Source organism: Macaca thibetana, chromosome X, assembly GCF_024542745.1.
Source record: "Macaca thibetana thibetana isolate TM-01 chromosome X, ASM2454274v1, whole genome shotgun sequence".
In the NCBI taxonomy this organism is placed as follows: Eukaryota; Metazoa; Chordata; class Mammalia; order Primates; family Cercopithecidae; genus Macaca; species Macaca thibetana.
The window spans coordinates 106,956,051-106,983,409 of record NC_065598.1 but is presented as its reverse complement, the minus strand read 5'-3'; the positions used below and the strand labels follow the sequence as shown (position 1 = coordinate 106,983,409).

Below are 27,359 nucleotides of genomic sequence, written 5' to 3'. Positions count from 1 at the left end.
AGACATTGAAAATGTTGGCAAAATCAGAACAAGGAAGTCTTAGTCTAGTAAAGAAGCACATTTGATGTCTTTCTAGCATAGAAGTGGAGAGTCCTTGGAGGTGGGCAGCTATTTTCTTAACATTTAATTATCCTAACAGCTTTGTTTTCTCAAGCCTGTTTGAGATGGAAAAGAGAAGAAGATTCCTTCTTATGGACTCTTGGACCTAGAAGGGACTCAGGTGTCACCTAGTGCATTATCTTTGCTTTAGAGATGGCAAAGCTGAGACTCAGACAGATTAAGTGATTTCCCTAAGGTCACACAGCTTTTAAGTGCCTAGTTGAGATTTGAATCCAGGTCTGTGTGACTCCTGAGTCATCACTCTTGACGATGATAAATATCCTGCCCTCAGTGGGCCTCTGCTGTGGCAGCAGCGGCTTTGCTGGGTGTTAGCATAAATCTCCTATATTTGGCATTTGCCACAACTGGAAGCCTCCTCCCGACCAGCAGGAAATCTTATCCTTGAATCACAGGTCCCCAGCAGTGCTCATGTCGTATTGTAATCGCAGTTCAGTTCCTAGATGGTTGCCCTTGATACCTTCTCTTGTTTTTTCTCTTCAGCTTCTATTCCTCTTTTTAGTCTCTTTCTCTCAGGAATTTCTTCCTCTTTTTCCTCTTTGCTCTTTCCTTCTTGTTCTCTCCTCTATTCCATAAGATTAGGGGCTTAGTAATAATAGAAATTTATCAAGTGCTTACTATGCTCCAGATTCTGGGATCAGCGTTTTATTTTTATTTTATTTTATTTTATTTTGAGACGGAGTCTCACTGTCTCTGTCACCCAGGGTAGAGTGCAGTGGTGTGATCTTGGCTCACTGCAACCTCTGCCTCCCTGGTTCAAGCGATTCTCCTGCCTCAGCCTCCACAGTATCTGGGATTACAGGCATGTGCCACCATGCCTAGCTAATTTTTGTGTTTTTAGTAGAAATGGGGTTTCACCATGTTGCCAAGGCTGGTCTTGAACTTCTGATCTCAAGCGATCCACCTGCCTCAGCCTCCCAAAGTGCCAGGATGACAGGCATGTGCTGCCGTGCCTGGCCATGGGTTGAGCAGTTTTTATCCATCATCTGATTTATGCCCCACAACAACCCCACAAGGCAGGTGTTCTTATTATCACCCTTGCTTTGGAAAGAAGAAACTGAAGGGAAGGGAGGTTAGAGTGCACAACTAGGAAGTGTTGGGGACCCCATTCTGACTGACATCACATCAGCTGCGCTTTTTCCATTACTCCATATTCAGCCCAACGAGAGAGTGGAGTGACTAAAATGTACCACTGGAAGGTGCTCAACATAGATTTGGCTGAGGGCTGGGCCCTCTGGAAAGTTCTTGGGTGCTATATGATACTTTAACTGTCAGTCATCATGTTCATTTTCATCTGGAGATGGTTAATCATACTCATACTTCAGAGGCTTAAGAGGTTTAAGAGATGGGAGCAAAAAAGTCCAAAGTCCTAATAGGGCTACACAGCTGACTCTCCAGAGGAGACTGGATGAGTGAAATCATAAATATATAGCTTCACATTTCCACACCACCAGTTGTCTGACAGTTTTAAAGTACATGACAAGTTATGGAAAACATCTGACTCAAAGGCAGTGACCTCCTGCAAGGTGGCAATGAATCTGGTGAACTGCTAAGTGAAGAGACCGTTTCTAGGGTTATGGGAGTTATTGGCTGTGAATATATGGAGACACTAAAAAGGCCCCTTCCTTCATCCTTTTAAGTCAAAAATTAAAGACCCCAGCCTGTAATCACTTGGGTTCGGTTGAATTAACCAGCAAGGGAGTCAGAGAAATCAGAGCTTCTCTTGGCTGGGGTATTGACCATCTCATCCTGGGTGTCCATGTATGCACCAAGTGAGTAAGGGTGCCTATCCTCACTTAAAATCATCCCTTTGTCCCCTTGTCAAGATAGAACTCTGGGACTGAGGGCAGCTTTGGAAGCCACTTTGCTTATGTTGGATGCCACTTACCCTCCCCCTCCACACACACACACACACACACACACACACACACACACACACACACACACAAATGTCCTCAAAGGTACCCGAGAGATTTTGACTGAAACTTCTCTTAGCATTACTGAGAAATTTATTCATTAACATGTCTTAAAGGATTTGGTGCTATGGCAAAGCAATAAATATTTGCAAAGGGAGTGAATTATCCGCCTGGTGTTTCTGAATGCAGTTCTCCTGCTGAGACCAAAGGAGAGCCATCAGACTATAATTGTGTTTAATGCTTTCTGTGCACTGGCTAGGGTTTATTTATTTATTTAGGGTTATTACCGAAAACTTAAGCCTGATTAAATCACACTGTTTCTGCAGCTCAACCTCTCAATGAACTTCTAGATACCTTGAGGCTAATGTGTTTTACTCAATGAATTCAACCTTTTCCAATATTCTCTCTCCCAGGATGAGCCTATCTCTCTTCCTATTTTCTTTAGCTCATAGTCCCAGGTGTCCAATCCCTTCCTCTTGCCTCTGATCCCTGCATTTCTTTGGCTATATTAGTCATTTCCTGTAGCCCAAGGTAAATGTGAAAATTACACTAGATCCTTCCAATCCATAAATCAGGCTGTATAATGTATTCTCACTTCTTTACCTCATTACTTGTGGCAGCCAAGGGTGAGCACTGGTGAAGATGACCCTGAATACACAGATCTTATGTGCATCCTTTGAGAGGATGGAAAGATGAAGGGTGAGTGGTAGAAACAGGAGAGTATTTTTCAAGGAAGAGCTAGGGTGTTTATATGTACAGGTTGTTATTTAGACAGTTTCCCTACCTAGTGTAGTGTAAGGGGTAGAGGACACACTTATACACACATATAAACATTCAACATATGCACACACATTTCACATTTCAATATTCCATACTTGGCCATATACTCTGTGCAAAGGACGATCTGGTTTCTTATCAAGTATGTATGTATGCCTGATATACAAGGTTACTTGGTTCATTTTAACTTGGCATAAAAATGTTTTAAATTTGAAAGTTTTCCTTGGTTCATAATATAACAAAGGGATGGGACTTTGAGTCCAAAAATAGGACAGGGATTTTAAGAAATAGAGATGTTAAAAATGCTCCAGCAATGCCCCTGAAAGCTAAACATCCTAGAAACTAACATAAATGTTTAAATTCCAAAAAAACCATATCAAACTTGGAACTCCACTTGTTATATTAAATTTAGACATGCTCTTTGTCCTTAGAACCCTTAGCTTTACAGAGTTCTTCAACTAGGTGTGCCATTATATTGAAGGATGTTTTGAGAATTACTCTTGAATTTGGATGAGCCAAGTTTTTAGCCCAATTAGGAATTGCACGTTAGTTTGGTTAATATCACCATTTATTGAAAAGTTCCAATCCAGTGTCAGTGTGTATTTGTTTAGTTAGAATAATCCATATATCTGCTATTAAACTAATCACCTAATCACTTATTTCTTGCCTTAGGGGAAAGCTATGTCTGTTCCTCAGACAACTTCTTTAAAAAGGTGGAGTACACCAAGAATGTCAATCCCAACTGGTCTGTCAACGTAAAAACATCTGCCAATATGAAAGCCCCCCAGTCCTTGGCTAGCAGCAACAGTGCGCAGGCCAGGGAGAACAAGGACTTTGTGCGCCCCAAGCTGGTTACCATCATCCGCAGTGGGGTGAAGCCTCGGAAAGCTGTGCGTGTGCTTCTGAACAAGAAGACAGCCCACTCTTTTGAGCAAGTTCTCACTGATATCACGGAAGCCATCAAACTGGAGACCGGGGTTGTCAAAAAACTCTACACTCTGGATGGAAAACAGGTAGGTACTTTTTCAAAGTACTTTTCTCATTTTTTTCTAAATTCTTACATGATCATGTTATACCTAAAATATCATTTCTTGTAGATGGACTCTTCCTCCACATCTCATCATCACAACCTGATATTATGTGTTTCATTTGGAGAAAATGTATTTTCAGCAGGCAAAACAATGAATCAGGAATCTGAGGCTCTGAAATTCAATCTGCTTCTGATTTACCTTGCAGAATGGTCACTTAGCCTCACCTTCTTTATCTGCTATGAAAGATGTGTTAGAATCTAGGTTCTATGAATTCTTATGGATATGAATTTAGCTATTATATGATGCATTCTTTATTGTTCAATACACGTGACTGAAATGATATTTGCCCATTCATTACTTTTTAGATACCCTCACATTGGTGCTCAGCAACAATTTTGATAAACGGAAGTTGAAGTGACTTTCATATGCTCTGAAAGAAGTCAGATACGGGGAAAGTACTGAAGCCTCTGGCTCGTTGTCTTTGCCTCACACTAAACCATACTTATTCTCTTTCTCTTTTCCATATGACATAGCTGTCTTAATTTGGTTCCACTGATGGTTTGTGTGAGAAAGGGACTATTTCAGGATCCTAAAATTAGCCCAAGAAAGATGCTGCCATCTGTTCCCCCTCCAAATCAGGTTCTTCATGTCATTGGTTATACTACTAAAGTACCACCTATATTAATATCTGGGAAAGAATGCAGCCAGGCGTCTCCATCAGACAGATGCACCATTCTCTTGAGCATAGGGAGCTGTAAATATACAACAAAAATATTCCAAGGGAATTGGAACAGTGGCTGGTTCTGTTGGCTCTAAAGAGAATCCTGGTCTCCCATCAGAAAAGACAAGTGTGGATTAGTATCAGTCCATATATTCTACCTCTTAAAATGCCTTTGGTGTTTAAACAACTATATAGATTCTAAAAAGGTGGATTCACTATATATCAAAGTTACTGATGAGTGTTCAAATGCAGACCTGTGCCTCCTCCTATAATTTCTGATAATAATGTGTGCTCCAAGATTTTAAGTTTCAGGGAAAACCCACCCATGTACTGTGTACTTTGCAATTTTGAGAAATATGTGGCCTTTGTTTCCCATCATTTTGTGATCTGAGAGCTACCTGGATGCATTGGTTATACCTGACTTGTGTTTGTTGTACCAAAGCAATGGGTTTGTCTGTGATGTTGGGAAAATCTCCAATTCCCAAGCATTTCTCTAAGAGTGTCTAACTTCTAAGCACCATGTATGTATGTAATAAACAGGAGCTGTCTAAGTATAGGCCTGATTGCCAAAATCTCATCTCAGAGAAATAGGACATGTAAAGTTTGGAATCATTGGATCACAGAGTTGAGAATGACTTTAGAAGCCATGACATTTAATATTCCACCTAAGGCATAGATATCCTCTACAATCACTCTATAAGACTATAAGGCAGCTGATTTCACTGTTCAACGGCTGTGATTTTTAGAGTTTCTTTATATTAGGCATAAATCTAATTCCTTGTGCCTTCAGCCTTGTGAAGTAATATAGGAATATGCAAATCAAAAACATAAGACTGGGATTAAGAAGATTTGGACTCTAGTCTTGATATTGTCACTTAACCACTTAACTGTCCTGAACCTCACACTCCTCCTCTGTACAAAAGGACTGATCACACCTGCCCTGACCATGCTCACAGGGCTTTTATGAGGATCGAATCAAATAATGGATATGAAAGCACTTTGTAAATTGACACATGGAGATATATATATATATGCAATATATGCATACAATTCATCATTAAATGAGATTTTTGGCAATTTTTGTATGTTAATAAATGTTAGCTCTCTTACTCCCACTTTATTTATTTATTTATTTACTTTTGGAGACAGAGTCTCACTCTGTCACCCAGGCTGGAGTGCAGTGGTGTGAATTCGGCTCACTGCAACCTCTGCCTCCCGGGTTCAAGCAATTCTCCTGCCTCAGCCTCCCAAGTAGCTGGGACTACAGATACATGCTGCAACACCCGACTAATTTTTTGTATTTTAGTAGAAACGGGGTTTCACTGTGTTGCCCAGGCTGATCTCGAACTCCCAAGCTAAGGCAATCTGCCCACTTTGGCCTTCCAAAGTGCTAGGATTATAGACATGAGCCACCACGCCTAGCCTCTTCTCCCTACTTTATCTCTATCATTCTTATTATAAATTTCCAATATTTGTGAATATACACCATGCTTTGGCATTCTGCTTTTGTTCCAAATAACACATAAAGGGACACCTCCATCTTCTAGGGAAGCAAGCTCCAGTCCAGTGATGCACAGGGTTTTGTCCTTCAGCAGGTCATGCAGAGTGGCAAACTGTCTCAAACTCCTTTAAGCATCAGTTCCCTTTCTTTGGGGAACACATTACAAAATGCCAGTATATGATATGACATTTATATAGAGAAATAGAGTGATGCCCAGTGGATCTGAACAATGCCCTTTCAGGCATCTGTACCTCTGTATATACGTTCCCTTTCTTTAAAACGTCTTCCTCTGCCCACCCTGACCCCTGGAGGTCATCTTATAAGACCTGGTTCAAATGTCACTTTATTTTTGAAAATTTCTGTCTCTACTAAGGAGGGTAAAAGCAATCCTAACCTTTTTTTTAAATTAATGCTCAGCTCCTGGTATATTATGGATGCTCTATAAATGTTTGTTGATTGAATGAACTGACATAAACAGATTCTCTCATGGCCCAGGTAGATGTTTTGAGGACCCTTCTTCTTTCAATTCCCCGGACATTATCCTTAGGTCTTTCAGAAGAGATAGGGGGCTTCCAAAGGAGTGCATATTCCACCCAGGTGATTTCTAACTGGTGGTTTACTTGGAAGTCACTGAGGGCAGGCATTTAAAGCATTTCCCTAAATACAGTCTAAGGAGAAATGTCTCCATGTCCTCACCTCAAAAAGCTCTCCAAAAAGAATTCTGTGGGCAAATAAGGTTGTAAAATGCTGCAAATTGTGTGCCATTCTTAGAGATTCACAGTACTCACTGGCACATTGAATGCTCTGAGAAGTTCTACAGCAAGGAAATCCATCCCAATCCTACTTAACCACAAACATTTTTAATGAAACATACACACACACAAACCCACACATACATATATGTATATGTATGTATACACACACACACACACACACACACACACACAGCGTGCACTAGAAAATGTTGTTTACATAGGCCGGATGCGGTGGCTCATGCCTACAATCCCAGCACTTTGGGAGGCCGAGGCAGGCGGATCACGAGGTCAGGAGATCGAGACCATCCTGGCTAACACAGTGAAGCCCCGTATCTACTAAAAATACAAAAAATTAGCCGGGTGTGGTGGCAGGCGCCTGTAGTCCCAGCTACTTGGGAGGCTGAGGCAGGAGAATGGCGTGAACCCGGGAGGTGGAGCTGGCAGTGAGCAGAGATGGTGCCACTGCACTCCAGCCTGGGCGACAGAGCGAGACTCCACCTAAAAAAAAAAAAAAAAAAAAAAAAAAAAGAAAATGTTGTTTACATAAAACACTGATGATTAGGAACTAACTACCATAACTTTAATGGTAAGATTGGTAGGCACAGGGTAACCACAAATTAAACATTGTTGTTTTGTTACAGAAAGGACATTAAATAAAATTTGGGGGTACATGGACAAACCTACTAATTACAAAATAGATGCTGGGTATAGTGAAAGTTGTTGCCAAATTCAAAATTTTGGAGCTCAGCTCATTTCCCAGGTCTGGTGATGACAGCTCTAATGTTAACACCTGTCAATTACTTTGATTATTAGTGGGTATTCATACGCTTGCGAATATAATCCTTTTCGTGGAGACCGAAGTCACATGTATTGCAATAGCTTGACTTGCTTGGATGAGATTCCAATGCCTGTTTTTGGCTACACATGACACAAGGCACTTAGTTGAAAAGAACAAAGTATGGTTAAGGCTATTTGTTATGGAGTGATTTGTTCGTGAAATCAAGCCGTCGCTTGATTTCAGTGTTTACTATAACTGGATTCCAAATCGACCAAACCAAGTGGTTTTCCCTCTTCATATAAATAATATCAGCTAAAAGAGCCCAGTTGGTTATTGCAAATTTATTGTTGCTTCTGTAGTTGTGTGTACCATTTGACTGATTGGCTTACACTGATTGACAAGCAATCTGCAGACATGGCTCCTTTCTTTCTGTTTTTATTTTGTTTGGATGTGTCTTTTAGAGCCCTTGATCTTTTTAGCTTATATTTGATGTTATGGAAGATTGGTTTACTGACCTCTTGCCTCTGAGATATTTGTGGTCTGTGTAGACAGGAAAGCCAACCACTACTAGTAGGAAGACACCCCAATTGATTCCTCACCTCAATAAGAAGTTATTAATTGTATAAGAAGTAGTTGGTAGGGCTCTGGCCACTCCCAGGGATTAAAATAGATTTCTAAGAGGTCAAAGAGGACATGATAGAGGATTGGATGATGATGCATATGAGTTCACTTGCAGGTGAAAAGTGTTCTTTTGATTCCTTGGCAGCTGGAGTGGTTGTAGAGTGTTGACAAAATTATCCAATTACTAATTTCCATAACTAAAGTACACATTGATTTTCATGCATAAAAGTCATGGATATATAAAAACTAGGACCCAAATTTCTGGTTCACATGATAGTAGTAGTTTAATAGATACATGTTCTGGCCTGAAAATTAATTGCAGAGCTTTAATAATAGACTTTCAGCTTTTTGGCCTAATACACAGGGGTGCAGCTGGTCTTCACATCGTCCATTTTCATGCTACACTGATTGACATCTCTAGATTCAGTTTTGTCCACACCCAGAATCTGTGCAAGAAAAGATTCACTATTGCTTCAATATACATGCCTAAGGCATAAGTATGGCCTTTAGTGCTCGTTCTAGCTTTGTTAGGCCAATTTTCAATTGGATGGATTTATTTTATGTTTTTGTCTGTACCTTTATAGCACCGACTACTTGGACCTGGGATTACAGGTCTCAGAATAACAGAGGAGAAGTTTAAGCCAATTCCAAGATTATCCATAGCCTTGGAAACTAGTACAGGGGTTTTAAGGAAATGGTTGATGCATAATACACAGATGAGAGCATGAAGGATGTTTCAATTGCTGGTTAGTATTCTAGGAAAGACTTGCCCTTTCCACGTTGCCACACAAAAGAACTGGGTGCTGTAAGCACAAAGGCAATTGCAGGAAACACAGGAAGACAGATTGGATTTAACCTTGGAAACGTTGAATGCACTTACCAAGGTAGGCGTGTTTTTCGTTTGCCTACATAGCCAGTTTTTCTCTCCCCTGTTATCTCTGCTTTCCCCAGTAATATCTGATCTTATTTATACTCCCTGGCCTCCAGCTCTCTCAGAGTCAACCTCTCTCTCTTCTCCTAATGTTATGACCCTGTCAGTCAACATTGGGCTCATTAGAAAAGGCCACGTGGGCATAAATTATGCACCAAGAGGGAGGTCATTTATCATCGGCCTTCACTTAAGAAGATCAAGGCTGGAAAGTTGATGTTTTTATTACCAAAATTCTCCTTCCCCAACCTTTCAGAGGTTCCTAGAGAAAGGCTTTGGGAGGATTGGCTTGAGCATGAAGTGTAATAGAACAAAGGTGGAAAGCCAGGCTGGGCTCTGTGAAGGGAGACAGTTTGCAAACTACCATCTCATACATGGTGGTAGATTTCACACTTTAAAAGAGTGGCCAAACATTGAATATACTGCCCTTCTGGAAAGAAAGGACTAAGTGTAGCCTGGTGATCAGTTATTTCTTCAGTAATTTATCCTCTTAGAGTTTTATTATCGTTGAGATGCTCCTGGCTCTGAGCAGTGATAGAGGTGTGACTTGGCCAATTCAATCAAAAGCTTTGGCATAGAATTCCAGTCTCTTGTACTGACTAGTCTGTCACTGTCTAGCATTCAGCAAGTGGAAAGAGCCCTAGGCTGGGATTCAGAGGCCTGAGTTTTAGTCTTCACTCTGTTCTTCCCTAGCTATGTAATGTGGAGCCAATCACATCTCTTTTGGGGCCTTAATTTTTTAAGGAGGCTTAGTATATGACCTGGAAGAGTCCTTCTAGTTCCACAGTAACAGAGTATTCATCTCATAGAGTTGGTTCTGTCTAGATATGTTTTCACTCTTCTGAATGTACTCCACCTCTCTGTGCTCCTAAAGATTGTCAATGTGATGTAGTAATTACCTTGGTGGATACATTGCTTTCCAGGATGGCCTCTAAATGGTATTTGCATAATTCTTATATTCAGATCTTTCTTGCTGCCTGCAATGACATCACCAAAGAATATTTTCAAACTTGTAATTTTCATTTGACCCCCTTTTCTTCACATTGTGGATGGCATAAGGAGCAAAGGGCAGAGGACTCACAAAACAAAGCAAGACAAAAGCCAGCCTGCTAAAATTGTGGCAAGTGTTTGATGGTGCCATTATTAAGCTATTTCTATCGCAGTGGTGCTATTTTCAGTGCTGGGGAAGGATTATTGCTAATGGGGGTGGTTAGCACTGGCGCTAAATGCATTGCTATTTCTTGAGTAGACTGAAGAGATTCATCAAGTGGGGATTGATCTATCCAGGGATGCAGGCTGTTCCATTTAAAACTGTTGAAGCAACAGTCATTTTGTTCTTAGTTCTTTATTTTCATCTGTTTCATTATTGTCATTCCCTCAAAGTGGGAGAAAAAGCATTGTCTCCAAAAACAGTTTTTAAAAACAGCTTTATTGAAATATAATCCCCATATTACATACCTCACTCATTTTAAGTATAAAATTCAACAGCTTTTAGTATATTCACAGAGGTCTGCATCCATCACCACAATCAATTTTAGAATATTTTCATTATCCCTAAAAGAAACGCTGTGCCCTTTAGACATTGCCCTCTAGTTCTCTGATTCCACTTCCCCATCCCTAAACAATCACTTATCTACTTTTTGCTCTAAGGATTGTCCTATTCATGACATTTAATAATAATGGAATCATGTGGCCTTTTGTGCCTGGCTTGCTTGACTTAGCATAATGTTTTCAGGGTTCATCCATATTGTAGCATATATTGGTACTTCATTTCTTTTATGGGTGAATAACATTCTATTGTATGAACTTACCACACTGTATTTACTCATCTATCTATTAATGGACATTTGGGTTGTTTCTATCTTTTGGCTATTGTGATAATGCTACTATGAACATTCATGTACAGATTTTTATATAGATATATGTCTTCATTTATCTAGGGTAAATATCTCAAAATTGTATTGCTGGGCTGTATAGTGTGTTTAAAATTTTAAGAAACTGTCAAATGGTTTTCCAAAGTGGCTGCACCATTTTCCATCCCTATTTGCAATGTATGAGAGTTCCAGTTTCTTCACATCCTCACCAACACTTGTTATCATTTTTTTTATTAGATCCATCCTAGTGGGTTTGAAGTGGTATCTAATTGTGGTTTTTCTTGATTTGTTTGCATTTCCCTAGTGACTAATGATGTCACACATATTTTCACATGCTTATTGGACAATTGTATATCTTCTTTGGAAAAATGTCTATTCAGATCATTTGCCCATTCTTTAATTGAATTATTAGGCTTCTTATTAATGAGTTGTAAGAGTTCTCTATGTATTCTGGATACAAGTCCTTTGTCACATATGTGATTTGTAAGTATTTTCTGCCAGTCTGTAGCATGTCTTCATTTTCTTAATGGTTTTTTTAGTTTTTCAAGAGAAAAAAGTTTTCATTTTGATGAAGTCTGACTTATTAATTTTTCTTTTATGCATTATACCTTGGTGTCATATCTAAGAAATCTTTACCTAACCCAACGTCTCAAAAATTTTCTCCCATGTGTTCTTCTAGAAGTTTTATATTTTTAGCTCTTAGATTTAAATCTCTGATTCATTTTGTGTTAAATTTTGTGTACAGGTTAAGAGTCAAGGTTCTTTTGAGGGAGGGGCACATAGATATCTGATTTTTCTAGCACTATTTGTTGAAAAGAAAAGATAAGGCAGTTTTCTTAATTTAAACTAAATATGAGCAGTGGTTCATATAGCCAAGCCCTCTAAAGGTTTTTATAATTTTTAAGAACTGTAGGTGTGAACTAATGGAACACAGGAGCTTCTCCTATACAGATGTTGTGGAACAGTACTCTACTCAACAATACTCTAAAATACAAGTACTCTACAATACTCTAAGGCTGTATTAGTAAGGCTGGCTTAGTCTCATTTCGTAGGGAAAAAAGGGGGCTTGATAGGAGAGGCTAAAATGGGCTATTGTTCCTTGACAGTGCCCCTGCCATGTTCTAGACTCCTAGAGTTCCCACCCAGAACTATCTGAACTTCCCTGTCGCATATCCTATACCCTTCTGGTGATGCTAAACAGGACTGGGGGAGGGGAGTAAGGAGATGTCCAAAATTGTTGGGGTTATTTTCTTTTGTAACATCTTGAGATATAATTCACATATCACATATTTCCCTTATTCAAAGTGTATAGTTCAATGATTTTAATATGCTCACAGATGTGTGTGACCATCACCAAAGTCAATTTTAGAATATTTTTATTACCTCTCCTACCCTCTATCCTCCACAGCCCTAAGCAACCACCAATCTACTTCATAGTTCTATACATTTGCCTTTTCTGAACATTTTGTATAAATGAATCACATTTTATGATTCATACATATATGCTAAGTGACTAGCTTCTTTCACTTAACATAATATTTTCAAGTGTCATCCATGTTCTGTCATGTATCTATCTGTACTTTGTTCTTTTTTATCGCTGAATAATACTCCATTGTATGGATATACCACATTTTATTTATCCATTCATTTGTTGATGAACATTTGGGTTGCTCCATGTTTTGCCTATTAATAATGCTGCTATAAACATTTGTGCATGATTTAGGTATAGACATATATCTTCATTTCTCTTGAATATATATCTAGTAATAGAATTGCTGGGTGTTGAGGTTTCTTGATGTCCTATCCCCTAACCACCAAACTCATGTTTCTAAAACATGTACCCAAAGGCATGCTCCAAACAAAGAAATTCACAGTCTTTTCATTTCTATGTAGATATTTGTCCCCCAGAGTTCTTGCCTAAACAGTATAGAAGGAAACGTGAGGGTTTCTTTATTAACTTTTCTTAAAGCTAGAACAAATCCTAAGAAGCTATTTTGTTCTTTTTATCTGAGTCCTACCTTGGCCCTCCTAACTTTCCAGAATCAAAGATGCATTCTAAACAGTTGGGACCTTCAATCCAGTGGGTCACAGATTCTCCTCCGAACCACCAAAGTTTCTTATTTTGAAAAAGGAGCAGAAAAAGGAGCTTCTAGAATTCCAGTCTTATTAATTTTTCCTAGATTTAGAATACTTTCATAATCGATACCACATATTTTACCCTCTTCAGGTCTTGTGATGTTAGCTCATGAGATAAAAAGCAACTTGGGTGTAGGGAGCCACAGCAGGTCTTCATCGTTAGCCCAGTTGTCATCGACTAGGACAATTTGCTGTCCAGGGGACACTTGGTAGATATATTTTTGGTTGTCACAACTAGGGAAAGGGTGCTGCTGACATCTAGTTGGTATAGGCCAGGGATGCTGCTGAACATCTTACACTGCACAGAACAGCACTTCCCCCCACAAAATACAAGTGATCTGGTCCCAAATGTCTACAGTAGTTGAGAAACCCTGCATTACAGGTAAGGTGCTGGGCAGACACAGCAGAAGATGAAGCTGAAAAGAAGGCAAAGGCAATATTTAGCAATGACCTTGTAAACTGTGTTAAGGAACTTGTATTAGTCCATTTTCACACTGCTATAATGAACTATCTGAGACTGGGTAATTTATGAAAAAAAAAAAAAAAAAAAAAGAGGTTTAATTGACACACAGCTCCACAGGCTTAATAGGAAGCATGACTGGGAGGCCTCAGGAAACTAACAATCATGACAGAAGGTGAAAAGGAAGCAAGGACCTTCTTCACATGGTGGCAGGAGAGAGAGAGAGAGAGCAAAGGGGAAGTGCCAAACACTTTTAAACCGTCAGATCTCATGAGATCTCACTCACTATCATGAGAAAAGCATGGGAAAAATCTGTCCCCATGATTCACTCACCTCCCACCAAGTCCTTCTTCCAATATTGGGAACTACAATTCAACATGAAATTTGGGTTGGGGCACAGAGCCAAACCATATCAGAACTTGATTGTTACCATGTGTTAACAGAAGCCAGTAAAGGATTCTTTTTTCTTTTTTGGCAGGGTATCACTGTTGCCCAGGCTGGAATGCAGTGGTATGATTTTGGCTCACAGCAGCCTCATCCTCCTGGGCTCAAGCGATTTTCCCACCTCAGCCTCAGCTTCTTGAGTAGCTGGGACTACAGGCATGGACCACCACATATAGCTAATTTTTGTATTTTTTGTAGAGACAGGATCTCACCATGTCGGCCAGGCTGTCTCAAACTCCTGAGCTCAAGTGATCTGCCTGCCTCAGCCTCCCAAAGTGCTGGGATTACAGGTGTTAGCCACTGTGCCAGACCCCACTGAAGGATTTTAAGCAGGGGAATTATATTATCAGATATGCAGTTTGAGTAGGTCACTATTGTTTTGGATTTCAGGAAGACAAAACTAGTAAAGAGTCCAGATAGAGGCTGTGTGGTAGTACAGGCAGGAGAATAGAAGGATCTAAATCGAGGCAGCAGTAGTGGAAATAAAAAAGGAGAAAACAAAGCCAATAAATATTTGTGAGGTAGAAACTGGAGAACTTAGTGATTAATTGAATTTGAGGGTGTATTAATTGTCTATTGCTGTGTAATAAGTTACCACAAACATAGCAGCTCAGAACAACATTCATCTATTATGTCACAGTTCTATAGGTCAGAGTTAAAGGCTTAACTAGATTCTCTGCTTAGGGTCTCACAAGGGTGAAGTCAAGGTGTCAGATAAGATAGGCTTTATTTCTGGAGGCTCTGGGGATGAGTCTAGTTCCATGCTTGTTCAGGTTTGGGGCAGATTTCAATTCCCATGTCCTTCTTAGATGTCAGCTGAGAAATGTTTTCAGCTTCTAAAGGTTACCCACATTCTTCTCACATGTCCCCTTCCATTTTCAAGCCAACAACATACATCAGATTGTTCTCATGCTTAGAATCTCTCTGACTTCCTTTTCTGCCACTAGCCAGAGCAAATTTTCTGCTTTTAATGGGGTCATGTGATTAAATTGGTCCCAACTGGATAATCTCCCCTTTGATTAACCCAAAGTTAACTAATTAAGTAACATTAATTACATATAAAAAAGCCCTTTTTGCCATGAAACATAACATAATCATGGGAATGGCAACTCATAATTAAAATTCAAAGAGAGGAGAATATACAAAGGCAAGAGTCATTGGGGGGTCATTCTTAGAATTCTGCCTACCACAAGTGAGGGAATTGGAGGACTCAGGTGACTCTGAGGTTTATGGTTCAGTTATGTGGGTGGATGGTGGGGCCACTCACTGATGTAGGGAAAACCAGGGCAAGAAGTAGGGTTATTTATTTATTTATTGACAGGATCTTGTTCTATCACCCCGGCTGGAGTGCAGTGGCATGATCCTTGCTCACTGCTGCTTCAAACTCCGAGGCTCAAGTGATCCTTCCACTTTAGCCTCCCAAGTAACTGGGACAACAAGCGTGTCTCACCACACCTGGCTATGGGGTTTAGACGCATTGAACTTGGGGTCCTTTGCTACATCTAAGTGGAGAATCCAGAAGGTAGCGATAGATATGGATCTGGAAATCAAGAGAAAGGTCTGGGCTAGAGATTCAGGCTTGGGAGTAATCTTCAAACAATGGTAGTTAAAATCAGGTTACCAAGGGTGCATGTGAGAAACTGTCCAAGGAAAAGGCCCTGTAGACGTTTGCATTAAATGGGTGGGTAGGCATAAGAGCCTGGGAATTACTAGAGAGAACCATGGAGAACTAGATGAAGATGTATCCAGAGAACACTAAAAGGCAGGTGCGGGCAGCTGTGTCAAATGTAGCAGACAGGGTCTGTTTCAGATAAAGATTTAGGATAGTAAATCAATAAAATCCAGCTGATTTGAATAGTCCTTATTGCTGGGAACAGAAAGCAAAATTCTCCAGCAGACCAGAGGGCAAGCCTTGGCTCATAAAGACTCTCAGAGGTGACTAGGCAGATGGAGCTATGACTGGCTATTGGATCTGTCTCTTGGCAGCTTCCCATGCTCCAGATCTATCAAAACTTGTCTGTCCAGTGTCCCATTTTCTCTTTGCTAGCTCTTGTGTTATATGTAGTTGGTTGCTAAAATGTCCCGTGTAACTTACTTATGTCATGTATATGTTATAACATATAGAGCTAGCCCTTAGTCCAATTGTGCTCTTGTCTTATCACTTAAAGCCCTAACTCAGATAGATCAGACATTTTCTGAGTCTGATTTTCTCAGAGCCTTCATCATAGTTCATGGATTTAGTTGGTAAGGCTCTAACAAATCAATCCTCACTATGTTAGCGCCTATCAATTTAGACCACATTTCTCAAATTACGCTACATGTAACACTGGTCTGATCAAATATTGTGGTCAAATAAGTTTACTAACATTGTATAGTATAGTCTTCTCTTGGAAAAAAGACTCCAAGAATCCCTCTACAAAGAAACCTGCTTGTGTTTAGACCAGTATTCCCCAAACTTGTTTGAACACCAAACCTTAAAAATAAATCTATGACCATATGGTAGAATGTACTTTGGGAACCACTAGTCTTTGCCTCAGGTATTTATTTGCATTTTAATTAGAGAATCTTGAAGAGGAAAAACCTTCAAGGCTGAAAGGAATAATTAAATTGAAAGAAAACAGGCACCACTGCATTTTGATAGGGCTTATAAACTAAAACAAGAAGGGCTTTGTAGATAGAGTACCAACAATCACTGCAAAGGTAACACCTATTCACCCATGGTAAGGGCAGGACTTTAGAGCATCCATCTCTGAAATAAACTATAGAAGGAAAAGGAGAAATTGAACAAAAGGGGCAAATTTTCTAGAAGATGTTTGAATAGTCCCCCAAAGTTGTAAGAAGTTAGGAAAATCCTATTGGTTATAGGCATTAAAGTCTGGCTTCTCTAGCCTTAGTGGTAAAGAGGCAGTAAATATCAATTGCCAGGTTTAGAACCTTCACAATAGATTTAGTCCTATACAAACAAGCACTCCTTCCACTCACCACACCATGCTGCAGAGTCTCACTGGAGGAATCAGTCAGGTTTACTAATTAGACTTTAACTTCCATAAGTAGTGTTTACTATTTAAATAGACTGCATACTTTCTATTTCACCAAGCCCATACTTGTCCAGCTGGCAATAATTTGGAAGACCCTAAGGGTCTGAATGGCTCGCACAGCACGATAATATCCCTTAAGAGAGGTTTTGAGCCAGAGACCAGCACCTCTCTAAGTCTCTTTGTGTCTGCATACACACACTTGTGCCCCTGTTTCTTTTAAGTATTGGCTGTCTCATCTGATGAAGTCGTATATAAATATTTATATGTCAGAACATTTCTGGTCTTACTCACCGGAGACATTACAGCCTTGATAAAAAGCCTCCCTCTGGCAGTATTTGCCTCCACAGTTTATTTAATATGGCAGTTGATAGGTGAACTTCCTCTTGCTGTTTGCAAAGAGAATGGAGCCTTGCCTTGCTTGGAGTTTCAAGTGTTTGACTTGTCTCCTGCTGGGAATCGATGTTTGTGCTTTCCCAGATTTCTCTGATTAAAAGAAGTGTGAGTTCTCTAGCAGGTCATCCTACCCTTTAGATTTTGGATTTTTAGGAATATTTGATAAACTTAGGAATACATTATGCTTTTGGTGGGCCCTCGGCACTTTTGCCTTTGTGGATCTCTTCCTCCAGTAAAAAACAAACTACCATTGTGCTGATATAAAGATGAATATATTAATATTACATTTTACAGCATTTTTACCAACGAAAAAGTTTATGTTTCTGGTTTTCAAAGAAATTAAACCCTTTTCATGGGTACATAACAGTGCTGTGGGCCCTAGGCACTTTGCCTACTATACTTAACAGATAATCAACCCTGGATATACAGAGCTATCTGATTTCTGGGCTGGCATTGTGAGGTCACATGGATTAAGCAATGAATAAGAATGGTATGACTCACTGAAGGTTTAGTCTAAGAATGCGGTAGCTTCTTGGATGTACCAACTACTAATTGAGATGTACCAAGGAGGTCCCCTCCACTTCCTTTGTTCTAACACATTTTACCCACTCTACAGAGCATGGTAATAAAATGCTGTCAATAGGCATTTTTTTCTGGCTTGGTGGACTCAGAGTTGGGAATAGAAATCTGCCTCCTCAGCATCTTCCAGGAGAGGCTTCTGAGAATGATGAATGGTGTCATTCATTTTCAGGCTGAAACTGTTTCTGTCATTTAGCCTGTGGTCCTACAGAAGGCAGCTGAGTGAAGGTGGAGTGGAAGTTGATTAGCAATGAAATGGATTACTGCAGTTCATCCAGAGAAAAGAGGGTAGGGCTGGTTTTAATCCATGTCTATATTAGTGGTAGTTAATTTAGGCAGCTCTATGTCAACCCCAACCATAATCTTCCTTAGCAACAGCCACCCTACCCTGGAGTAGGGTTCTGAATCTGACCACTGCTATCACATTGACTGCTGAAGAGTTTGTCTCCTAACAATTTACCAATAAGCCCTATCTGGAAGCTGGTAGTGGTTGGGATTAAACATGGACTGATGTAAATAGAAGATAAGAATTTAGAGGGGACACTCTCATGGGGTTTTGCTTTACATTGCCACCTTGCTTGTAGATATTTTTCTGGCTTGGTCCGGGGCTAGCACTTGGACTTCAGAGGAAATAACTGTTACTGAGCAAGCTAAAAAAATTCACACACACATTTCCACTCAGCTTAACAGTGCTGGCTCTGGTTGAGTTCACCGAGCGGTATGGAGGTTGTCTTCTCCACAGGGACCTTGCTGAGACCTGAGGTCAGACAGCAATCATTCTCCTTCCCATCTTGCCAAGCAAAAAAAAAAAAAAAAAATTGTTTAAATCAATCAATAGGTTCCCATACCCCCAGCTGGATGTGGCTTTCAAGGATGACAGTATCTGCTCCATACTGCTCTTGCCCTTGTCAAGTCCCAGGCTGAAACAGAACAGAATGACGTGGGGTAGCTAGTTTGTGTATGTAACACATACAGCATAAACACGAAATAGATCCTGGAAATCTTCATACAAAAGGCAGAGCTAGTGAGAGATAGAAAACAAGAGTAATCAGATTGAAATATAATTAGAAAGAATTAAGGCTGATGGGAGTTTGCAGTCTCCAGGAAACTTCCCTTTGGAATACAAAGGAGAACCTGATTTTCCTTCCTTCCTTCCTTCCTTCCTTCCTTCCTTCCTTCCTTCCTTCCTTCCTTCCTTCCTCCCTCCCTCCCCCCTCCCTCCCCCCGTCCTTCCTTCCTTCCTTCCTTCCTTCCTTCCTTCCTCCCTCCCTCCCCCCTCACTCCCCCTTCCTTCCTTCCTTCCTTCCTTCCTTCCTTCCTTCCTTCCTTCCTTCCTTCCTTCCTTCCTCCCTCCCTCGCTCCCTCCCCCCTCCCTCCCCTGTCCTTCCTTCCTTCCTCCCTCCCTCCCCCCTCACTCCCCCTCCCTCCCTTCCTTCCTTCCTTCCTTCCTTCCTTCCTTCCTTCCTTCCTTCCTTCCTTCCTCCCTCCCTCCCTCTCTCTCTCTCTTTCTCTCTTTCTCTTTCTTTCTTTCCTTTCTTTCTTTCCTTTCTTTTTTTCCTTTCTTTCTTTCCCTTCCTTCCTTCCTTCCTTCCTTCCTTCCTTCCTTCCTTCCTTTCTTCCTTCCTTCCTTCCTTCCTTCCTTCCTTCCTTCCTTCCTTTCTTTCTTTCTTTCTTTCTTTCTTTCTTTTTCTTTCTTTCTTTCTTTCTTTCTTTCTTTTTTTTTCTTTCTTCTTTTTTGACAGATTCTCTATTGCCTAGGCTGGAGTGCAGTGGCACGATTCTGGCTCACTGCAATCCCTGCCTCCCAGGTTCAAGCAATTCTCCTGCCTCAGCCTCCCAAGTATCTGGGATTACAGGTGCCCACCACCACACCTGGCTAATTTTTGTATTTTTAGTAGAGACAGGGTTTCACCATACTGGCCAGGCTGGTCTCAAACCCCTGACCTCAGGTGATCTGCCCACCTCGGCCTTCCAAAGTGCTGGAATTACAGGCATGAGCCCCCATACCCGGCCAAGAACTTGATTTTCCATTAGTCAAAATACAATAGATCAGAGGTCAGCAAACTATAGGTTTTTTAAAAGGGACAAAAAATATACAACAGAGAAAATGTAGGACCACAAAACCCAACATATTTATTATATGGGCTTTTTTGGTCAGAGTTCTCCTGTGAAACAGGACCAATAGGATGTATATAAAGAGATTTATTTTATGAAATTGGCTCCCACAGTTTGTGAGGGCTGGCAAATCCAGGGCAGGCTAGCAGGCTGGAGACGCAGGAAGAGTTGATGTTTTAATCTGGAGTTCAAAGACACTGCCCTTTCCAGGGCATTTGCCAACCCCCGCAACACAGGAAAAAATTGTGGAAAAGAGCTTTGGTCAAGGGACCCAGAGACTCCTGCTTTGCCACTAAAGAGCTCGATAATCTACGAGAAACCATCACCTCTCTCTGGATCTCAGTTTCTGCTTTGGTAGAATATATTCCCAAAAGTTTCTTCCACAACGCAAACATTCTGTGCACTTCAGTCCTCCCTGTACATAAAGTTCCATGATAACATAACTCAAATTTCAAACATTCCAAATAGCCAATCTTAAGCTGCTTCCTGGCAATGTCTAGAAATAATTCCATGCTGGCAAGAGTCCCAGACATCAGTAAATTTTAATTATCTATTATACAAAGAATAAACAAAATACCCAATAGTTCCAATTTTTAGTGACTTTCTTAATAGTAGGTTCCATTAATAGCCTAATGTGATGGTCCTTTATAATCATTAAACTGCAATGCATCCGTTATTTGCAGAGTATTGTACTAGTACTTTGGGAGACTCTATAGGAATCAGAAAATAAAGTATCTAGTTTTGAGTTGCTTATAATCTAGTCAAGACGACAAGCTCCATACTTAGAGTAAAGTCTTATATCTTTAGAGTAACATATAAACAACTGTCAGGGGCAGAGGAATTATCATGTTCATAGATATATCCTCAGGACCTAAAACAGTGCCTGGAACATGGTATATGCTCAATATATATATTGAATGAATGAATGAATGGAGAGCGATTTAATAAGTAGTAAGTACTAAAAGAATGCATACACACTTAGATTAGGGCCGGGTGGAGGCTAATTCATGAAGGCCTTCTAATGGAGGAGAAGATATAGTGAGCTCAATACAGGAAGGCAATAGTCCAAGGGCAATATTTCTGAAATGTTGTATTTCTATAGATAAAGGTATAAAGGCTAAAGTCAGGGTTAATAACCATACAGATTTAGACATTTGGTAAACTAAAGGCAGCTTGAAACAAGGGTCTAAGCTTTGAAGTAGAAAGACATGGGTTAGGGTTTATCATCTATCTTAGAAGTGATTTAGTTGTTGACTTTCAGCAGTTATTTAACCCCTCTGTGTCTCAGTTACCTCATCCTTAAAATTGAAATGGCATCTATACTCAGAATATCAGAACCGTAAGAGACCTTAGTCCTCATCCAATCAAGTGGGTCTCAGTTTTGGCTGTCCACTACAAACCTTGGGGGAACTTTTAGAAGTTTCAATGCCTAGACCTGACTCCAGACTAATTATATCAAAATCCTCTGGAGTTGAGACCCAGGCACCAGTGTCAGTATTTTTTAAATCTCCTTAGGCAAGTCAATGTTCAGCCAAGATTGAGAACTACTGTTCTACTCTAACCCTCTCATTTTATAGATGAATAAGGTACAGAACAGATTAAGGGACCTTGCCTAACCTACCTCACAGGGCCATAAAGGACAATATTAGGTCATATAACTTCAGCACTGCAGACATCAAAATACCTGTGAAGGTGCTCTGAGTGACATAACCATTATTCATTTGTAAAGGATGATCGTGCCAACAGAATCAGAAAATACTAATTGGTAATCAGGCAAAGCATCCCCTCTGTCAATAAATTATACTAGTAGGAAAATGGATAAAACCTTTATTCTTTATTCTTTATTCATTTCCCAGGTCTCCTTGAATTAACAAATGAGTAAGTGCTCCATTTTAAAAGCTAGGATATGGATTATTGGATTAAAATTTTGGAAAATGAAGATGTCCTGAAAATTTATATTTTTTACCAAGAAGAAACATAAACATCTTGCACGAGGACACAAATCTATAGCAGGGAGTGCTGTTAGTCTAGTTCTAGCATATTTCTAGCCTACATCATCTGTTTGGGGCATAATCATGTCTGGAAGAAAAGGAATGAGGTTTGGGAATTTTAGCATGGTATCAGGCATTTTTGCTTAGGAAGGCCTTCATTTGCTCCTGGCTTGGGAGTCTTTGGCTTGCACTCAGCTTGTAGATGCCACATTTTGTAGAGGATGGAAACCAAGAGTAATTTTCATTCAAGATTCATGTCCCCATTCCCACCCTTTCCTTATTTAATCGGATGCACTCTCTGTGATTCATCCTTCTATACAAAAGTTGTTGAGTGTTAAGTGCATTTTCTGTTCTCCTGTTTAGCTCCATATTGTTGAGTTATCCTTTGTCTCAGAGACCATTTGTTGAATGACTCCTAGAAGAAAAAATGAAAAAAAAAATGTGAGATGATTCCCTATGCATGCCCATGGTCACCTCTTTTTGTGCAGTTTTCCAATTCACATACCTTGTTTGAACGTCAGGCATACTGAGAATGCCAGAGAGTTTGTCACTTCATTGTTTTGCAGTTATTTTTTTATGTGTGTTAGGTCTATCTCCCCAACAGATCCTGTCTTGCACTCTCTTGTATCTTTCCCTTCCCCCAGTTCCAGTATTTAACATGTTGTTTTTACAAAATCAATGCTTGAGCCACTTGTGTAAACAACTTCCAGTTGCTTGAGGCCTTTCAAAACCCTAGTAAAATGCTTCTCTGCTGGGCTCATTTGCCATTCACAGACATTTCTAAAGGATAACACATGACTGTATGTGAGGCGAGGTGGAGAGGTTGCGATAAAAGTATGTTGGGATAGCACTTGTCTAAAGCAATGTTTCCCAAACATGGCTGTGCATCAGAATCACTGGGAACTGAATTGTCAGGGGAGGGACCTGGAAATCTAGAAATTTGAAAGCTCCACAAGCAATTCTGATAACATCCAGGTCTAGAAACCACTGGCCTCAATGCTCTCTAGTGCTTCTCAAACTTTAATTTGTGTACAAGATTTTGCATTTTTAACAAGTTCCTAGGTGATGCTGATACTGTGGGCCAGAAGACCAAAGAAGGCTAGAAGGTAGTGGTCCTCAATGTGTGGTCCATGTGCCAGCAACATCAGCGTCATCTGGGAACTTGTTAGAAATACAAACTCTCAGTTCTCACTCTAGATCTACTGAATTCAAAACGGGTGGGGCCCAGCATTCTGGGTTTCAACAATTCTCGCCAGTAATTCTGACTATTGCCAAAGCGTGAGAACCACTGCTATACATAATATTCAAAATAAGGTACAGGGATGGTGCAGTGGATTTTAAAAATTTCAGTTAAAGTCTCAGTTGTGTCACTCAGCTACCTGTTACTCCCCCTGAACCTTAGTTTTCTCATCTATAAATCCAGGATAGAAATAATATACATTACTTCAACAAGCATTTATTTTGCCAGGCATTTCATTAGGTGCTGGGAATATATTAAGATGAGTAAGATACATTCTCTGCCCTTGAGGAATTCACTGTTTCCTTGCCTAATGCAAAAGGTTATTGCAGATCTTAAATGAGATAGTGCATGTGATAGTGTTCTGTGAACTCTAAGGTATTTTGCAAATGTTAGTTATGTTTCTGACTAAAACAATGAAATATGCCCCTTTTTTCTTACATTTTGTGTTCGTAGTAGTTCTGTGAAGTACTTAGGCCTTAGGAAACATTCCACTGGTAAAGATAAAAGAAGTAAATTGAATAGTAACAAAAGTATTTTAAACTTGTCTTGTATTTCATACTTGTAGGAGTCCTTTCACTTTTATTATCTGTTTGAATTGTCACAACAATCCTATGAGGTAACCTTGATGGATATGATTATCTCTATCTGAGAGATGTAGATTCTAATATTCTAGGAAGTGAAGGGATTCACTCAAGGTCACAGACCGGATCAATAGCAGAGCCAGAACTAGAATCAAGATCTCTCGACTCTTAGGTCAGTGTTCTTTCCCTCATACCATGCTGGCAGATCAAGTAAAAGTAGTTTCAGAGATTCTCCACATGCTAATTAGGTTACTGCAAGCACAGATGTGAAACAAGCTGAAACTTTCAAAAATCTTAAACCTGCCCAGATTTTACTCATCTGCTTGAGTTAAAGCGTATAGCAACTGTCAAAGAGACATAGCTAAACTCCTCTGTTTTGAATTTCTATGTATCAGAAGCCTTATCAAATGCTGGCACGCAGTTGGATTACATGTGCATTTTAAGAATCAAAGGCGGCTGGGCGCGGTGGCTCATGCCTATAATCCCAGCACTTTGGGAGGCCGAGGCAGGCGGATCACGAGGTCAGGAGATCGAGACCATCCTGGCTAACACGGTGAAACCCTGTCTCTACTAAAAAATGCAAAAAATTAGCCGGGCGTGGTGGCGGGTGCCTGTAGTCCCAGCTACTTGGGAGGCTGAGGCAGGAGAATGGCTTGAACCCGGGAGGCAGAGCTTGCAGTGAGCCGATATTGCGCCACTGCACTCCAGCCTGGGTGACAGAGTGAGATTCCGTCTCAAAAAAAAAAAAAAAAAAAAAAAAAAAAAAAAAAAAAAAAATCAAAGGCTTGCTTTAGATAGCTACATTAGAAAACCAGAGTAATATTCTTGCATTATCGATAGATAGCCCTTTAGAATGGATTAGAAATAAGAACCTATATCTTTAATACAAGCTGAAACTGTAGGCCTCCTCTCCTTTGTTGATTTTTGTTTTACGACACACAGCCTCATTTTCAGAGTAAGTCAGTGTTGAGGAATTTCAACTTTGGACAACTATAGTTACTGGGCGTTACGTCTTAATAGAGACATTTCCAATTTGCAAGTAAATGCTGGAGGAATGACATATTCTGCTTGGACACAAAAGACTAAGAGAGAAAATATGCTTGTTTTCTAAATAGGATTTCTTTGAAATAGATTCTGAGTAGAGTTGTTTTCTTCACAGAATAGGCAGAACAAATGGCTGCCTTCTTAAATCTTCAGGGCAATTCTGCACTCTTTCCTGTCAGCCTCCCCACCTCCTCCCATTAAAGTCTTACACCTATACCATTATGTACAGATAATTCTCTGTCATCCCAAATTCTGTTTAATGTCTCAATTGATATATATTCCTTTGGGGTTCTCTGTGTCATGGACTATGCTTCACTGGTACTTTCATTCAACATTATGTCCTGTCTAATCCTTTGCACTGTATTTTGGATTCCCCCATACCTTGATCCAAGAAACAAATGCCACAGAAATAATTCAACCTTGTTAAGTTTAGCTAAAATAAATATAAACTGAAAACACAAGGACATCATATTGGCAGAGTAGAGTTTGGAATACAGGAAAGAGGAAAAAAAGAGAAATTATATTCCAAGCAGAAACCTAGCAGAATTCTTTCCAAAACATCATTTCTACCATTTAAAAAATTTTAAGAAACAAAATGTTGATTGGTAAAAACATCTTTGATTGGGAGTCAAAATACCTAGGTTTTAGTCATAGCTCTATCATTAAGTTGCTGTTCAACCCATGCCAGTCACTTAACCTCTTGGGGTGTCAGTATCCGCATCTATGAAATGGAGGAAGTATCCTTGCTTTACCTAAATGACAGGTGTTAAAATATAATTTTCAGAAAAAAGGTAAAATCATAACACACAAATATAAAAATGAATATGTGTTAAAATTTTTATTTAACTCATAATAAATGAGAGAATCAGGCTGATGTTATAAACCAGTTCAAAAGAGAATGTATAATATTATTAATATAATAATATTCCCCAAATTGACCTACTGATTCAATGAAATTCCTATCAAAATACTGACTGACTTTGCAGAAATTGATAAACTAATCCTAAAATTCATTTGGAAATTCAAGGGATCCAGAATAGCAAAAACAATATTGAAAAAAAGAGCAATAAAGTAGAACTTATGCTTCCTAATTTCAAACTTACTACAAGTTTACAGTTATCAAAACAGTGTGGTACTGACATAAAGATAGACACATAAATCAAAGGAATAAAATTGAGAGTTCAAAAATAAACTCTTACATTTACGACCAATTGATTCTCAAAAATGTCAATATAATTCAATAGGGAAAAAATAGTATTTTCAGCAAACAGTGCTGGAACAACTGGATATCCACATGGACAAGAATGAAGTTAAATCCCCACGTCACACCATATACAAAAATTAACTCAAAATGGATCAAAGACCCAAATGTAAGCTATGAAATTCTTAATATGTATAAATCTTGAATTTAGATTAGGCAATGGTTTCTTAGATATGATACCAAAAACACAAGCAACCAAAGGAAAAATAGACAAATTGGACTTCATAAGAACTAAAAACTTCTGTGCTGCACATGATACATCAATAAAGTGGAAAGACAACTCAAAATGGAAGAAAATATTTGAAAATCATATATCTGACTAGGGACTTGTACCTAGAATATATACATAGAACTCTTACAAATCAATAATAAAAAGATAATAGCCCTATTTTAAAATGTGCAAAGCCTTAAATAGATATTTCTCCAAGGAGCACATACATGAAGAGATGCTCAACATAATTAGCCATAAGGTAAATGCAAATCGAAACTACAATGCGATACAACTTTACACCCTTAGGGTGGCAATAATAAAAAAGAGAATAATAAGCATTGGCAAGGAAGTTAAAAAAAAAGAAACCTCATACACTGGTGGTGGGAATATAAAATGGTGCAGCCACTTTGGAAGCAGTCTGTTATTTCCTTGAATGATTAAACAGTCACCATATGACCCAGCAATTCTACTCCAGAGAAATAAAAATGTATGTCTACAGAAAAACTTGCATGCAGATGTTCAAAACAGCATTATTCATAATAGCAAAAAGGTGAAAACAAACTAAATTCCCATCAATGAACGAATGGATAAGGAAAATGTGCTATATTCATGCAATGCAATATTATTCAGGCATAAAAAAATCAAGTAATGACATGCTATAACATGAATGAACAATAAAAACATTATGATAGGTGAAGGAAACCAGACACAAAAGACTATATATTGTATGATTCTATTTATATTAAATGTCCAGAATAGACAAATACATAGAAACAGAAAGTAGGTTTGTGGGTGCCTAGGGTTGGGAGGTTTGGGGAGAAATAGGGATTGACAGCTAATGGGCACA

At 39.4% G+C, this 27,359-nt stretch overlaps 1 protein-coding gene across 5 annotated transcripts in view; it reads left to right on the top strand.

The window, feature by feature from the left end:
* DCX (doublecortin) overlaps positions 1-27,359 on the top strand; it is a 125,330-nt gene that overhangs the window by 7,442 nt on the left and 90,529 nt on the right. For all 5 annotated transcript variants that reach the window (XM_050776769.1, XM_050776767.1, XM_050776768.1 and 2 more), the window contains exon 3: positions 3,483-3,823. In XM_050776769.1, coding sequence (XP_050632726.1) covers positions 3,483-3,823 — 341 coding nt within the window. The remainder of the gene's footprint in view (positions 1-3,482; positions 3,824-27,359) is intronic.